This window comes from Phocoena phocoena, chromosome 7, assembly GCF_963924675.1.
Source record: "Phocoena phocoena chromosome 7, mPhoPho1.1, whole genome shotgun sequence".
NCBI classification, from domain to species: domain Eukaryota; kingdom Metazoa; phylum Chordata; class Mammalia; order Artiodactyla; family Phocoenidae; genus Phocoena; species Phocoena phocoena.
The window spans coordinates 54,347,351-54,363,631 of record NC_089225.1 but is presented as its reverse complement, the minus strand read 5'-3'; the positions used below and the strand labels follow the sequence as shown (position 1 = coordinate 54,363,631).

General features: G+C 35.4%; 1 protein-coding gene across 3 annotated transcripts in view; it reads right to left on the bottom strand.

Moving 5' to 3' along the window:
• Nucleotides 1–15,992, bottom strand: part of DYNC1I2 (dynein cytoplasmic 1 intermediate chain 2) — a 50,752-nt gene extending 34,760 nt beyond the window's left edge. Inside the window, exons 1-5 of one of the 3 annotated variants that reach the window (XM_065880570.1) lie at nt 15,851–15,992; nt 15,604–15,745; nt 14,414–14,530; nt 11,950–12,067; nt 856–946 (exon numbers count right to left, since the gene is read on the bottom strand). In XM_065880570.1, the coding sequence (XP_065736642.1) occupies nt 856–946; nt 11,950–12,067; nt 14,414–14,521 (317 nt within the window). In that variant the 5' untranslated portion in view covers nt 14,522–14,530; nt 15,604–15,745; nt 15,851–15,992. Of the gene's footprint in view, nt 1–855; nt 947–1,655; nt 1,674–11,949; nt 12,068–14,413; nt 14,531–15,603; nt 15,746–15,850 lie in introns of those variants that run through there. The other 2 variants (XM_065880569.1, XM_065880571.1) reach the window with 2 other exon arrangements.
• Nucleotides 15,993–16,281: the final 289 nt, after the last annotated feature.

Sequence of the window (16,281 nt, the reverse complement as noted above, 5' to 3'; positions counted from 1 at the left end):
AAATACACAATACAGTATTGTTAATTACAGTCTCCATGTTGTACATTATATCCCCATGACTTATTTACTTTATAACTGGAAGTTTGTACCTTTTGACCCCCTTCACCCACCCCTCACCCCCTCCCTCCACCTCTGGCAACCATCAAAAATTTTAGAAATGAAAATAAAAATGAACCCATCTGTTCTCTGTATCTATGAGCTTATTTTGTTTTGTTTTTTAGATTTCACAAATAAGTGAGATCATACAGTATCTGTCTTTCCCTTTCTGATTTACTTCACTTAGCATAATGCCCTCAAGCCAGTAAACACTCTTTAAAAATTCTTTAAATTTGTTATTGAAGCCAGTAAACACTCAATGTTTCCTTAGCAGTTATTTCCTTATTCTTGATATTTTATGCATTATTATTTTCTACCCTAATTAGAAATAGTGACTTAATAGAACAGAATTAGGCTGTTTAACTGAATTGTTTAGGTTTTCGTTTTCAATTACTGAATGGAAATTAAGCATAATACAGTAGAGAGGTTTTACACTATTTGTACCCAAAACATTCACATAATAACCAATACAAAATTTGCTTAAACAGAAAAATAATTTTAATGAACACTTCTATTTTTAATATAAAATAATCATCATAAAATCAGTTAACTAGTCAGTACTCAGTTAATCAAGTGTGACAGTAAAATATTGTTTAAAAAAATTTCCCCCCAATTTACAACAAACAATTTCTGTGCCATTTAGATTTCAAAATGTTAGGACTAACTCAACATAACTATTCAGAGTCCCTGTACAGCACTGACAGTATCTGGGCACTAAATGCATTCTATCATTAAAATACTGAAAGAAAATTACTGTACCTAGATCCCACTGCGCCATCTCCAGAGTCTTGGCTTCCAGCTTCGCTTGGAGTGCTCACAGATTTGGAGGATGGAGACATAGGAGGAGGGACTAAATAGTGAAATAGACAGGTATCCGCTGTTACTACACGGAGAGGTTGCTCAGCTTATGACGTTTCAAAAGTAATTTAACATGAAGTAATTAACAAAAAGAAAAAATAACGGCAAACCAAAAAACAAAAGTACATGAATGAAAATGAACAGTAGAAAGAAGAGGAGAAAGACAAAGTTAACAATGCATGCTGACGATTCATGCAATTTCTCTGGCAAAATGCATTTGGGCTTTATATTAAAAAAAAAAAAGCAAGATTATGGAAGGATGCATCTTCATCTTGGCCAACACCAAATGTGGGTACTAATTTTCAAAGGAGAGCATTCCTTCTCCCTTTTCTAATTCTTTGCTTTTAAGATCACCAGATCATTTCTAACTAGTGTCAAATCAAAACTCTGAATTTTGCTTCAGAAGTCGTTTACTGTCTGGTTTTCTGAGATTTATTTTAAAATGTTCATTTTTGTCAATTTATCTTTCAAAAAGATTTGATGTCTTAAATGATATTTTCCCCTCACCAAAAATAAAAAGGGCCAATTTAGAGAAATGACTATCACTAAAGGAATGGCTCCTTTAAAAGTCCATTAGTTTCCAGCAATTTGGGTGAAAAATGCAAACAGGCCATAAAACAGCATGCCTTCTAGACATGATGCATAACATAAAGTGATGCATGCAACTTAAACAAGGCAAGACTTAATGGTAACTTCCTTACCCCAGTATTCAGAAAAAACTGAAGTGTACAGACAAAGATACAGACACCCAAAATATTCTTAATCCCTTCTTATAGAAAAATACACATTTCATAGTATATAAAACAAACAGCAAATGCTTTCCCCTAACCTGTCACTTTTAACATTATATACCAGCAGCTGAACGTGCGTATTTCATGCTATTACATTTGTAAAACTTTTTGAAGATCATCACTGCCATCTTCTGGTTAAATTTTACCATAAATGACCCCAATCCCAAGTATCTTTTAAAAATAATTCTTCAATGTACAATATTAAGTGACCAATATATTTTATGTCGTGCTGCAAGCCCTTCTTTTAATAGTTTACTGAAAAGAAAGTAAGTTCCTAGTTATATAGAAACCAATCTAAAGAAATATGTATTTAACTAAAAGTCTGTGTTTTTGGAATAGTCACATTCACTGAACCCTTAAAATTATGTTTAAATGTTTATAATATGCTTCAGTAAAAAGTGGGTTTGCTCATCTAACAAAATGCACAAGTATAGTATAATGAATTACATCTTAAACATAGGTGCAAAACTGATCATCCTTATTTTTCAATGCCAAATTCTACTGGAAACCAATAAAAAGATTAGAAGAAAAAAAAATCATAGCTAGAATGTTTGTTTCCTGAGATACAGTGGTTAATTCTTGCTCAAATTTCAAAAGACCATAAAAACATAATAAAAGGTTTCTAATTTTGTGATTAAATCTCTCAGAAACAATGCTAAAACCAGATTGCCTTCATATAATTCACATCATGATACCACTGTGCTAGGGGCTGCATGTATAACTCATAGCTAAACAAGACTTGTATCTGAAGTAAAAGAATATTAATGTCCCCTAATTTCTCTTAGGTTACATTTTTCCCCATCTTTTTGTCCACCACTCACTGTGAGGCTTCCCCTAGGCGTCTAAGTTCCAACTGATACAGGACAGTGGTTTGTCTACTACATTGTAAGCACAAATATGTTTATTAAATTATTTAGTATAAATTACTAAATATTTAGTAATATAAATTTACTACTAAATATTTAGTAGTATAAATTTATATTACTACAATGTTTTCATATTAAAGATTTCCAAAGAAGAAATTTTGAATTCTTTAAATTACAAAGTTAACTTCAGGCTTAGGAAAATAATTTTTCTAAGTATACATATAGGAAAGATTTGAGACAAATAGTAATATTCCTATCAATCTAATTATTTGTGATAAATTATAAAATTCTTTTCCAGTTAATGTTTTTTCCCCTTTCTGGTGACTTCAAATATCTATGATTCCACTTAATACGTTCGTCACCAGTATCTTAATTGGTTAAGACTACATTAAAAGAAAAATACGTTACCTCAAATCCTTTATGAAAACAGGTTAAATAGTAATTATACATACATAAATACACTAAACTAGCCAATTCTCAAATAAAAGTTTCAGAAATAAAAAAATAAGTTACACGGGTGATGCAACCAAATTATCACTGTTTCTCAGCCAGAAGCAAGATAAATCACCATAACTTCAAATTTGTAATTAGATAAAAATCTCCATCCCAGAACTATATTCTTTCAACCAAAGATAGTTTTCAAGCCAGCTGATAAGAGACTAATTAAGGACTCAATGTTATTATCTGGCCTACCAAATTCATCTTTTAATAATAAATAATCTATACCACAGAAGGGACAAACCTGGAAAAAGAAAATTACTATCACTGAAAAAGGAGGAATGTTAACAGGAAAAAAGGGAAAGGTAGTGTTATTTGGTGACTACCATATTTTAACCCAGTTAGTCTAGAAAAATCAAAGAATACAGTAATTGCACAATAAGGCAATGTCACTATATTCCCAGACTCCAATAAATGACCCCCCCAAATGAATAAAAGCATGCATTCAGGGAGGTTAAAAAAAAAACTAAGTAACTCATAGTCTCTCAAATCTCGGAAAGGGCTTAATTCTAGAGTTCATTTTTAAAGATGGTTTAAGAGTACAATCAGCTTTAGAAATAACATAAGCTATTATTAATTAGCTTTTGCCAAATATCTGAGATATGATTTGCATAGTAAGAACAGTGATTCAATCAGATTACCTTTACTCCACAGTTCTGTATATAAAATAGCCTAAAACAAGGCTTTAAAAATGGTACAAAACATTTAATATTAACATATATGAGTTAATCATGTGAATGTTTTTAAACTTCTTAGAAGTTTAGAGCAGAGATACCTATTTCTTTCTTAGAAAACCAAGGAAGAAATGTAAAGTAAACTGAAAGACAAATCTACACCATGGCATTCACTGATCATGCAAGTAATACTGAAAGGCTGTGACTCTGATTCTTTAGGACAGAAAGACAACCAAGAACCATGAAGGCCTTTCCTGCTAGCTTAGATCTTGGCCTCCCAAGGATATAAAATTAACACTACTGCCATTTAGCCTGTGACAGAACAACCAGAAATTTTAAAACCACAAAGGACCTGGGAATGCACCTAGATTTAGAAACCAGAGTTAAGTCTGAGTCAACCACTCAGAACTATACCGAAGTCTCAGAGCTGAACAAGGATGGTGCACAGCTCAATTACATTTTTTTTTTTTTTTGCGGTACGCGGGCCTCTCACTGTTGTGGCCTCTCCCGTTGCGGAGCACAGGCTCCGGATGCGCAGGCTCAGCGGCCATGGCTCACGGGCCCAGCCGCTCCGCGGGATGTGGGATCTTCCCGGACCGGGGCACGAACCCGCGTCCCCTGCTTCGGCAGGCAGACTCTCAACCACTAGCGCCACCAGGGAAGCCCTCAATTACTTTTTAAGAGAAAAACGTCTCTAGCAAGAAGGGGCTCTTGCCAGGAAGAAGAACCTAGAAAAGGTGGACAGCCAAAGAAAGTAAATGTAGGGAGTGGGAGGATTGGCAGAGCACAAATGGGAAGAGAGAGCTTCTGAGATAACCCAAAGTTGTGAGGCCCCTTGTAGCTCATCTATCTATGATACTCAGCACTCAAACACAGTCCGAGTTGCACAGTAATGCCCTCTTGTGGATACAAGTGCTCCTAGGCTGGAATATTAACATTTAAATATCTGTTTAATTTTTCATACTTACTCTTTTTGTCCTGAAAGACAAACCTTAATTCTCTGACACAGATGTAGAGAACAAACGTATGGACACCAGGGGGGAGAGTGGCGAGGGGGGCAGGTGGTAGTGGTGTGATGAATTGGGAGATTGGCATTGACATATATACACTAATATGTATTAAATGGATAACTAATAAGAACCTGCTGTATAAAAAAATAAATAAAATTCAATTTAAAAAACCCTTAATTCTCTGAAATACTAGTTTCTCCCTTTCATATGACCCCTTCTCCTGATAACTTTAAATATCCTCCCCTTACCTCCCCTAAATGTTTCCTTTATTCTCTTCAACGTAATTCAGAGCATCAGATAAACATTTTTAAAGAAATTAATAAAAATAAAATTTTATAGCATTAAAATACTATAAGGAACTGTTCTTAAAATTAAGCTAAACTTGAAAAAATGACTTGATAACATGGAAATCATTCTATCTAAAAATCAGACTTACTAGTTAGAGAAGTAAGTGCTAGGGATGTGATGTACAACATGATGACTAGAGTTAACACTTTAAGAAACTTTAAGAGAGCAGATCCTAAGAGTTCTCATCACAAGGAGAAATTATTTTTCTTTTCTTTTTATTGTATCTATGATATGATGGATGTTAACCAAACCTACTGTAGTAATCATTTCACTATATATATAAATTAAACCATCATGCTGTACACTTTAAACTTACACAGTGATGTATGTCAATTATTTCTCAATAAAACTGGAAAAATCAGATTTAAAATATTCAAAAGTTACAAGGGAGGGAAATAAATGAAGCAATACTTATTTTGACTACTGAACTTCTTTTGTTTATTCCTAATAAAAAAACTGATAAAAAAACTGATTATCACACCAATCGATAATAATTGCCCTACTGATACAGACTCAGGCTACAGAGTAATGGACAAAACCTGTTTTCATCTCTTTACAAGATGGTTAAAACAGTAGTTACACATACAAAAAGAGATTCACTTTATTTATTTTTTGACCATCAGTGTTAACGAACTCCACATTTGATAAAACATGTCTTGAAAGTTGTGCCTAAAATTAACTTTCTGAAGACTGGCCACTTAAATTTTGTTTAAAAAAAAAAAATCAAGCCATACTTCTTTTGTGAAATATTCAAATTTCAATTTCCACTATGCATTTTCCTGAAATTTAAACAAGATTTTGTTGTTAATGCTTTTAAAGCAGATGGCTTTTATTTGGTCTTACCAGGTGGAAAGACACATGACCTAATAATAATTGAACAAACATTTAAGTGTCTAGTCTGTTCTGGACAGCAGGGATAAAAATGTAATATACTGTCCCTGCTCTCAAGGATCTCTGACAAAAAACAATCAAATGATCAAATAAATAAGAATCTACCAGCAAAGAGAAGCTAAGAGAGGTTTTATTAGCTGTCTCTTTTTTAAAAAATGAATTCTTTCCAGCAGAATTTTTTTTAAAAAGGGGAAAAGTCCATTTTAGGTAAAACCAGACTGATGCTTTTAATAAATCCTCTTGAATATTTTAGTGGTGTTTTTATACTTACTTCTACAATTTAAAAATATTTAATAAATACATTTGTAGTGAAAAGAAAAACAAGTATCCATCCTGGGTCGTGATATAAAATGTATTTTTATTGTTACTGTCAAGAAAGTTTGGTAGCCACTGCTTTCACCTGTATCTTGTATTCTCCAGGCCTAATTTTAAATAAATACTGGAAAGATCTTTAGACATTTGTGAGAAAACAGAAGGTGGAAAACTGCACAACTCATTTAATGAGGCTACTATAACCATTATAATAAAACCAGACAAAATACAGTAAAAGGAAAATAACTATAGGTCTGACTCTCTTATGAGTATAGATGAAGAACTCCTAAATATTAGCAATATATAAGAAAAATATTCTCATAACTAAAATGGGTTTATTCCAGAATGTAAGCATGCTTTGAAAACCTACCAATATAAATTATCATATTAATACATCAAAAGGGAAAAAAAAGCATATGATCATCTCAAAATACTAGGAGACCTATGAGTTTGTCATACATATTTTGGTGATTTTAAAGGATGTCAAAATTCTTTGTGAATGTGGGCTGGACTTAGTGACTCTCTTCCCATAGACAGAATGTGGCAGAAGCAATGTCCTCTGACTTCCAAGGGTAAGGATAAAAGGATAGCTTCCTTCCGGCTCTCTTTGTCTTTGGATTGCTCACATTGGGAGAAGCCAGCTGACACGCTGCAAGGATACTCAAGCAGTTAGTTCTATGGAATGGCCCACGTGGATAGGAATTCAGACCTCCCACTAACAACCAACACCAACCTGCTGGCCACGTGACTGAGCAAATCACATGGCTGGTAAAGCAAATCCTCAAGCCCCAATCAAGCCTTCAGACGGCTACAGCTCTGACTGACATCTTGACTTCAACCCCATGAGAGACCCTGAGCCAGAACCACTGAGCTAAGCTACTGCCAAATTCCTGACTGGCAGAAACTGTGAGAGATAATAAACGTTTATTATTGTTTAAAAAATATATCAAACCGATACAAAAATAGAAAACTTGAATGGACTATAACCATTAGAAAAACTTGAAATGGTGAGTAACTCCTGCTCTCCACTATCCTCTGGGGAAAAAAAGCATCATCTGAGGCAGTTTTACAGTTGAATTCCACCAAGTATTTAAGGAACAGGTAATATCTATCTTTTTTACAGCTGTTCTACAAAATAGCAAAAGAGAAAGCTATCCAATTTATTTTAAAACCATAACCATGGTGGCCACTGAACATGAACAGCACAAGAAAATTATAGGCAAATTTCATTTATGAGCCTATACACAAAAACCCTAAATAAAATATTATACAATCTATTCTTTAAATACATGGAAAAATTCATCTGCCACACCTGGATATGACTATTAGTAACTAAAGTGAAAAAAATTAAGTATGTTTTTTGCTTTTCTAACAGGAAATGCATTCAGGGTAACCAAATAGCCCTAGTTACTGAGGGAAACCTCCCCTTTGCAGAAGAATTTCAGTCAATAAATGTAGAAGGAATGATGGAACTATAAAAATAATTAAATAACTGATTTGGAAAAGATTCATCAATAAGTATTAAAACTACTTGGTAAAAAGCTGACAGAGAAATGAATATTTCCATGGTACCAAAGTATCACCTCCAGATATTACTTGCTAGTCCAAAGGGAAAAAAAGTAACTACAATGGAGAAGCCTGGCTGTCACAACTGTAACCCAGCGATCAATCTTGACATCACTGGTAACAACCCAGACATATGTGCTACTGACGTGATACAATATGAAGTACACAGAATAATCTATGAGATCTTCTTGCCAAAGAGGTTCAACCTGAAGCTAATCAAGCTTTTAAAATCTAATTTCCAGTTTAGAGGAAATATAAAGGATAGAGGAACAAAAGCTTAAATGTGAGAAAACCCTCAGAAAAACCGAAGAGGTGAGACATTCTAGAGACCAACTGGCCCACTCTCCTCAACCAGTCGATGACATGGGGCAAAAAGGAGTATGTGTGTGGAGGATCTTCTAGATTTAGAAAGACTAAAAACATGCAACATATAGTGCAGGAAGGTTTTCAGGGGAAGCTTAAGAAACTATTTTTTTTTGAGGGGAAGAAAAATTTTGTGAAGCTATGGCTATTTTGAAAAAGAAGAAAAAAGAAGGGGCCATTTTCTATAAAAGAAATTAGAATATACTAATATAAAGCCACAGTAATTAAAACTGTGTGTTAATAGTATAGAATCAGACAAATGGGTCAACAGTGAACATACAGAGCCCAGAAATGCCCATGAATATATGAGAACTGACTCAATGACAAAGTTGGCATCAGAATATCAGTGCGGGAAAGATGGACTATGTTTTAACAAATGGTATTGAGAAAATTAGTTAACTATATGGAGAAAAATTAGGCTGGATCCCTACCTCATATTATATTCAAAAATATAACACAAATATCTAAAGGTGAAGGATAAAATAATAAAGAAAATGTAGGAGAATATATTTGTATCCTCAAAGTAGGAAAGGATTTCTTTTCAAAGAAAACCAAAAAAAAAAAGGTTATAAATGGTAGATCTGACCATTATCAAAATAAAAGATGTGAACACATCAAAATGAAGGATTCTGTTCAATAGAAGATACTATGATGGACGCAACCTAAATGTCCATTGACAAAGGAATGGATAAAGAAGATGTGGTACATACATACAACAGAATATTACTTAGCCATAAAAAAGAACAAAATAATGTCATTTGCAGCAACATGGATGGACCTAGACATTGTCATACTGAATGAAGTCAGACAAAGACAAATATCATATGATATTGCTTATATGTAGAATCTAAAAAAAAATGGTACAAATGAACTTATTTACAAAACAGAAATAGAGTCACAGATGTAGAAAACAAACTTATGGTTACTGGGGCCGGGGGGCAGGGGGGGAGAAAGGGGGAGGGATAAGTTGGGAGATTGGGATTGACACATACACACTACTGTATATAAAATAGATAACTAATATGGGCCTACTCTATAGCACAGGGAACTCTTCTCAATACTCTGTAATGACCTATATGGGAAAAGAATCTATAAAAGAGTGGATATATATATATACATGCATAACTGATTCACTTTGCTGTACAGCAGAAACTAACACAACATTTTAAATCAACTATACTCCAACAAAAATTAACCAAAAAAATACTATGAACAGTTAGTAGATGATAGACTAGGAGAAGGTATTTTTTAGAAGACTAAAACAGACAAAGAAGTCCTCTCTTAAGTACAAGCGACTCCTACAGCAAGGTAAAGAACCCTAATAGTAAAGGGGCAAAGGACATGAACATGCAATTCGTAGAAGGGAAAATCTGAATGGTAAATAGATATATGAAGAAATGGTCAATCTCACTGTAAACAGATAAATGTATATTATGACATTTTGACATACTACTTTATACTCGTCAAGTAGACAAAAACTAAAAAGTTGGATAATATCAAGTTATGTGGATATAGTGAAACAGTTACTTTCTCATACACTGGTAGCAGGAGCATAAACTTACAGTCATTCTTGAGAGTGGTATGTAGAACCTAATAAATGTAAGCCAGCCTACACACAATAAAATAGCAAGTCAATTCCTCAGCATACATTCCAGAGAAACTCTTCCACAGTCCTTTCAAGGGAAAAGAATATGTTCTTTGCAGTGTTGCTTGGAATAGCAAAGCAAAGAGACAGAAGCAATCTAAGTGCCTATCACTGGGGAACAGATAAGTAAAATATAGTATATAACAGAATATTGTGTACCAGTCAGAAGTGAATAACTAGATCTATATGTAACAACATGGGTAAATCTCAAATACAATGCTGCTTGAAAAAAAGGAAAAAACAGAGTGAGACATATAGTACAACGCCATTTATGTATATAAAACATACACACTTAGATATATGAAATCTTAAAAAATGTCAACACATGTTGGACAGATCAAAAGGACGTATGTTAAAACTCCAAGAATGGGTACTTAATGCAAGACTGGAAAGGACAATGGAATTGGAGATGGGAAATGAGGGCGAAACACACACACACACCACACACACATACACGAACATACAACTAAAGAACAGTCTTTCAAGAACAGGTGATGGAAGTGGGCCATAAACTGAGAAATCTGAGCAAGAGGATTTAGTGAAACTGAAGTTCTAAAAAGAACAGAAAAGGGGAAAAAAATCCTACAGGAAAAAAACAAAGCTAAAGGCTCATAAAAAAATGATCACTTAAAGACTATATAGCTGGGCTTCCCTGGTGGCGCAGTGGTTAAGAATCTGCCTGCCAATGCAGGGGACACAGGTTTGATCCCTGGCCCAGTAAGATCCCACATGCCATGGAGCAACTAAGCCCATGTGCCACAACTACTGAGCCTGTACTCTAGAGCCCGCGTGCCACAACTACTGAAGCCCGCGCGCCTAGACCCCGTGCTCTGCAACAAGAGAAGCCACCGCAATGAGAAGCCCGTGCACCACAACAAAGAGTAGCCCCCGCTTGCCACAACCAGAGAAAAGCCCACGCACAGCAACGAAGACCCAATGCAGCCAAAAATAAAATAAAATAAATAAATTTATTTTTTAAAAAAAGGACTATATAGCTAACAAGCAACTTGGTTTAGTTACTAGGGTATTTTTTTAACAAGATAAAAGTATTCTAATTCATTTACTTTTAAAATTGCAATATGCCACGGAAGCTTATAAAGACATAAAAATTAAAGTACTTTAGTCTTCACATTTTACCAATAAGGAAAAGGCAAATAAGCTGAAAGTAATAACAATGAAGCCGACCATGAAAGTAACCAGCTTTTTCATCTTGAAACCTTTTAGAAATTGTAGCTCTAAGACAGTTATATTGCAGTTCACAATAGGCATACAGCAGATACTACTTCTGGTATTTGTCCCCTGGACTAGATGGAATTAGCCCACAAACTAACCCTGAAATTTTAGGTCCTTAAATGACAAAGCCCATGTCAAACTAAAATACTATGTAACAGCACCCAGCTCAGAATTATTTTAAGTAAGCATTTAATGCTTTCTTATATGTAACCAGATTGTCCTCAATACCTCTATTATTTCAGCTTTTTGGTCTAGTATTGCTTTAAGTGAACAGCCCAGAAAAAGAACAAGAATAAGTGAAACTGCTGCCATAATAAGCTACAAATATTATTTCCCTTATTAGCATTGAGAGCAGACGGCTATAAGCTTCTCCTTCCACTCCTATACCTTTGAATACTGATATACTTTTAGAACTTTGATTCACTATACCTCTCTTCAACCTATAGAAAGGATTATAGAGTTAAGATCAGTAATCACAGTCATTTTGGGGCTTAATATAGTATGGCACAGATAACTTGTTCAACAAATGTTTGTTGAAATAAATTACTGATTTAACAAGAAAAGTCAATTGGTTTATGTTAATAAATATAGTCTTGCTGCTCTTCTGAACAAACCAAATAACCATATATTAGCACATCTGAAAAAAGTCAATTCCAAATGAATTATAAGATTAATGATTTTTAAGAAGCACAAATAAGAAAAATATACAAAATACATTAAATCAACTCATCTCACGTATGTCTGGGCTGAATAAGATATATGCCTATCTCTTATAAATGGATATATTCTTATCCTTACCAATGGGGGATTCTGGAGTTAGCCCCATGCTTTGAAGCAATGCTTCAGCTTCTCTTCTTTTTTTTTCAAGATCTGATTCTTCTTGCACAGGAGCAGCTGCTTCCTTCTTCTGATCAGTCTAAATTTTTTAAGTTAAAAATTTTAATTTACATATGGTATGAAACATTTGTTTGCAAAAAATATAAATTTTTTTAAATAACATGCTAATACTGTATACTTCTGGAGGTAGACTTAGTTTTGAATACACATTATAGTCATTAAATGAAAATCATTCTCAATAGAGTTTTAGTAAGAATCTCCAAATGATATGTATTAAATTGATTCTTAAAAAACTTTTAAAATTTATTTTATTTATTTATTTTTGGCTGCACTGGGTCTCTGTTGCAGTGCGCAGGCTTCTCATTGCGGTGGCTTGTCTTGTAGCAGCGTATGGGCTCTAGGCACACGGGCTTCAGTGGTTGTGGTACGTGGGCTCAGTAGTTGTGGCTCGCAGGCTCTAGAGCGCAGGGTCAGTAGTTGTGGCACACGGGCTTAGTTGCTCCGCGGCATGTGGGATCTTCCCGGACCAGGGCTCGAACCCGTGTCCCCTGCATTGGCAGGCAGATTCTTAACCACTGCACCACCAGGGAAGCCCTAAATTGATCCATTTTTATATGTAATCAAGGAGTTCTCACAAAAATTTTCTGAACAGATAAATTCAAAAAGTAGAGTCAATTTCTATTTATTTACAACATGAAATTGCTATCCATGGTCAGGAATTGTGGAAATCTCACAAATACATAAATACCACAACACTATGAAGAAAAAAAAAGACTGAATCATTTAAGAGATAACAAATTTTAAGTAAATGAACAATCTGATTCGTTGAAAAAGTACAAGTACCTCAAACTTCTTTATGAAGTCTTCAGTGTCTTTATTCAACTTTATGTAAAGGATGTTTGTCAAAAATTCATCTGGAGACAGGTTTTGTTTTTATTTTATAAACTACAGGTCTTATTTTTATGATGATAAACACACGGTTTGGTTTGGTAAAATTAAAATTTACTCTTGCATAGCACAAAACATTTTTTGTCATTGAAATTTTTGCCAACGTTTATTTCAGCCATTTATAGTTTTAGCAGAATCTTCCAGTTAAACTAGATAAGCCTCAACACTCTCAGATCATCCAAAACATCTCAAGTGAAATTTAAGCCTTCAAGGAAAAAGTTCTATATATACACCTCAAAAGTCTGTTTCAGCTAGACAACTATTACTCATACAATCGTCTGCAGTAAATTTTGTTAGTCATAATATTCTGATACCATTTTAACTTAAAGAAGTCATCAGAAAATTTCATCAAAATAGCCAAACAGACTATATTATCAAGTAGACACTTTACCTGTATATAACAATATATTAGTAGACTCACTGTTTAATAGTATTATAATTGTAATGTCTCTGGTAATGTTTGATAACCTTTAAATCAGATATAAAGCATGTAATAGATATCCCTTAGGGCCACCTATGGCCATCTTTAGAAAACAAAAACCAAATTTGCACTCAGCCCTGAAGGGTTTAAGGCTACACATACTAGTTTGGAATGGCTCTGCCAGTCTGACTCATGCTTCTATCAGTTGGCTTTTGATCAAATAGAGAACTTTAAGGTCCAACCCTCTTATAATAATGGATCACAAAAAGGTTCAGAATAAACTAGAAAATTCTTCAAGTACAGGCCTTTACAGTATCATAGCAATGCTGCACATAAATTGCACCTTCGGTTTTTCTTTTTCCCTAAGAGATTCCTGGAAGTCTTGGCTATTGTTTAGGCTATCACATAGAAAAACTTGGTACTGTCACACTGAGAACAAACTATCTTAACACTGGCCATTTAAAACATCTATGATAAAAGTATACAAATCTGCCTAAACAGTTTCCATAGAGATAAATGTACATTTCAATACAGGAGAAAGTAAAATATCTCCAGCTCAGGGTCAATGTATATTTGCCATACATGATGAAATGGCGATGCCAAAAATCAGAAGATGTAAGTACCTAGTCCACCTTTACAATAGTATCAAACCCACTACTTGGTAAAGATATTTCAATGACTAACTCATAATAAAGGAGATACAATCAGTTAAATAATCCCCTAATCAATTAATAATCTATTCTATATTTCTCTTTGCCATTATTTATTCCAACAACTAGCAGTTCCAACGAGTAAAATATTCAGGTAAGTTCAAAGTCCAAACTAAGTTATGATGTATATGCCATGTTTTATGAGCTATTACAAGGCAGATGCCCCTTACTTTATATAATAAACATATCCCTAGAAGACTAAATATGCATATTGAACTTTTCACCTAAAGTGCTATATTTGCAGTCACAACTGCTGGAATTTTAACTATTCTGAAAGTATTACATAAAGGTATGAGTACTTAAAATCCAATTATTTTATATTATCTTTAAAAAAAATCAAACATACTTCTTTTTTTTTCCTTTCTTCTTCTTTCCTCTTCTTTTCCTCTCTTATTTGAGCCAACCGCTGCTTCTTACGTTCCAACTCTGCCTTTAATTCACTTTTGTCAGACATGTTTGCGACCTTAAAAAGCATATAATCATTTACAATCATTATTACATTGGTAAAAGCAGCACTCTTTAAAAAAAATTAGTCTTTCAAGAAGAGAACTGTCTCAAGAGGCCATGTAGTTCAATGCTATCTAAAGAGAACATATAAACTCTACTTTTAAAATAACGGAAGCACATATATTACTAAGACCTGAAAAAAATTATCAATATAAACAAATGTGTATAAAAAATAAATACCCAGAATTGAACATAGTAACTAGCACCAGTAAGCTCTTTAATGTTCACATGCTCAAATTCAACACAATATCTCTGGCTCTTAGAACAGAGGACACGGGCTGGCATTAAAAGCTAAGCTATATGACACAGATCAAATCTGCTATCAGAGTTTTGCATTCATTCCTAGAAATTTGATAAAACAGGCGGTCACACAGAAAATTTCTATAAATTCTAAAACTACCATGTAATAGTAATATTAAGAAGAAGCAAAACACAAATATTACCACCAATAACTATTAAATATACTTAAAGTAAGTACGTTTTTAGTCAAAGCCCAACAAAAAAGTCTGACCGGATAACTACATACAGCTGTCAGGTCCGCTTAACCTCCTAGAGGCCGGAGCCTCCATGATTGACGCGTTCACTTTCTTAAAACTCCAAGGAAGAGAAAGTCTCAGGAATTTTGTGCTACAACCTCCGCGTTCGGGTACTTTCAAATACACACCAAGTAAAGGAAAACGCTGTCAACGCAAGTAATAGCGACTTTTATTTATAAAATGGAGTAAGGCGAAAAGCAGTCACTTCTCCCCTGGGGTCACGGCCAAGAGGGAGCGGTGCAGAATAGGTCCGGGGGAGAAGGCCTCGAACTAGCCTCGAGGCTCCTCGGGGCACCTCCGGAGGGTCCAGAAGGGAACGGAGTGGACTCGTCTACCCTGGCCTCCATGAGTCACCGCACCTGGCTCTCCCCGCCTCTCTTTCCCGGAGCCCGGCCCGGGCGGCGCTGTCAGCAGGAACTGCCAAGCCGCCCTTAGAGTCCCGACGTGAGACACAGCAGACAGAAGGGCCTAGAGGGAAGGACAGTCAACCCACCTGTTAGATGGTGGGATGGGGAAGGGTCCGCCTGCCAGCAACTTTCCAGTAACGTCCCTCTCCTTTGCCCCCAAAGGCAACAGTCGCGGCCACTAGCTCCGCAGCTTTCCCCAAGCACACAAAGAGGGATGGGCGGCGGCTGCTACGGCGAGAGCTGAGGGACAAATGGCTTCACCACAACGAGGTCGCTCCCAGAAAGAAAGGGAGGGGCCCTGCTGCGGGGAACTGTAGCCCCTCTGTGACTTACCTGTGTAAAGCAGAAGCCGAGAGATGAGACAAAGAATCCGCCTCAGGGTCCCGAAGTGTTTCCGCTTTGCCAAAACCTGTAAGACTAAGCTTAATAGCCTGGGGCTGGGTAAGCAAACACCCACCCTCGCCTTAAGGATTGACTCGACCAGGGAGAACTACAAGCCCCAGCTACAAAGAAAACCTGCGTACGGCGAGCAATGCACTCTGGGAGTTGTGGTCAACGGTAGTCGCAAAGTATGCTGGGACACGTAGTGTTCCCTAGTCTTCCGATTTTCCCACCTTGAGGCCTTCCTTCAAGATTCCAAAGAGAAGCTTCCAGCAGTTCTCCTTAATGTAGTCTTGTCCGCTGGTCATTGCTCACAATGTTGTATGTGTTATATCTTAAGATCTTTGACTCAACATTGGCCGAATGTTTAAGAAGGGTTATTT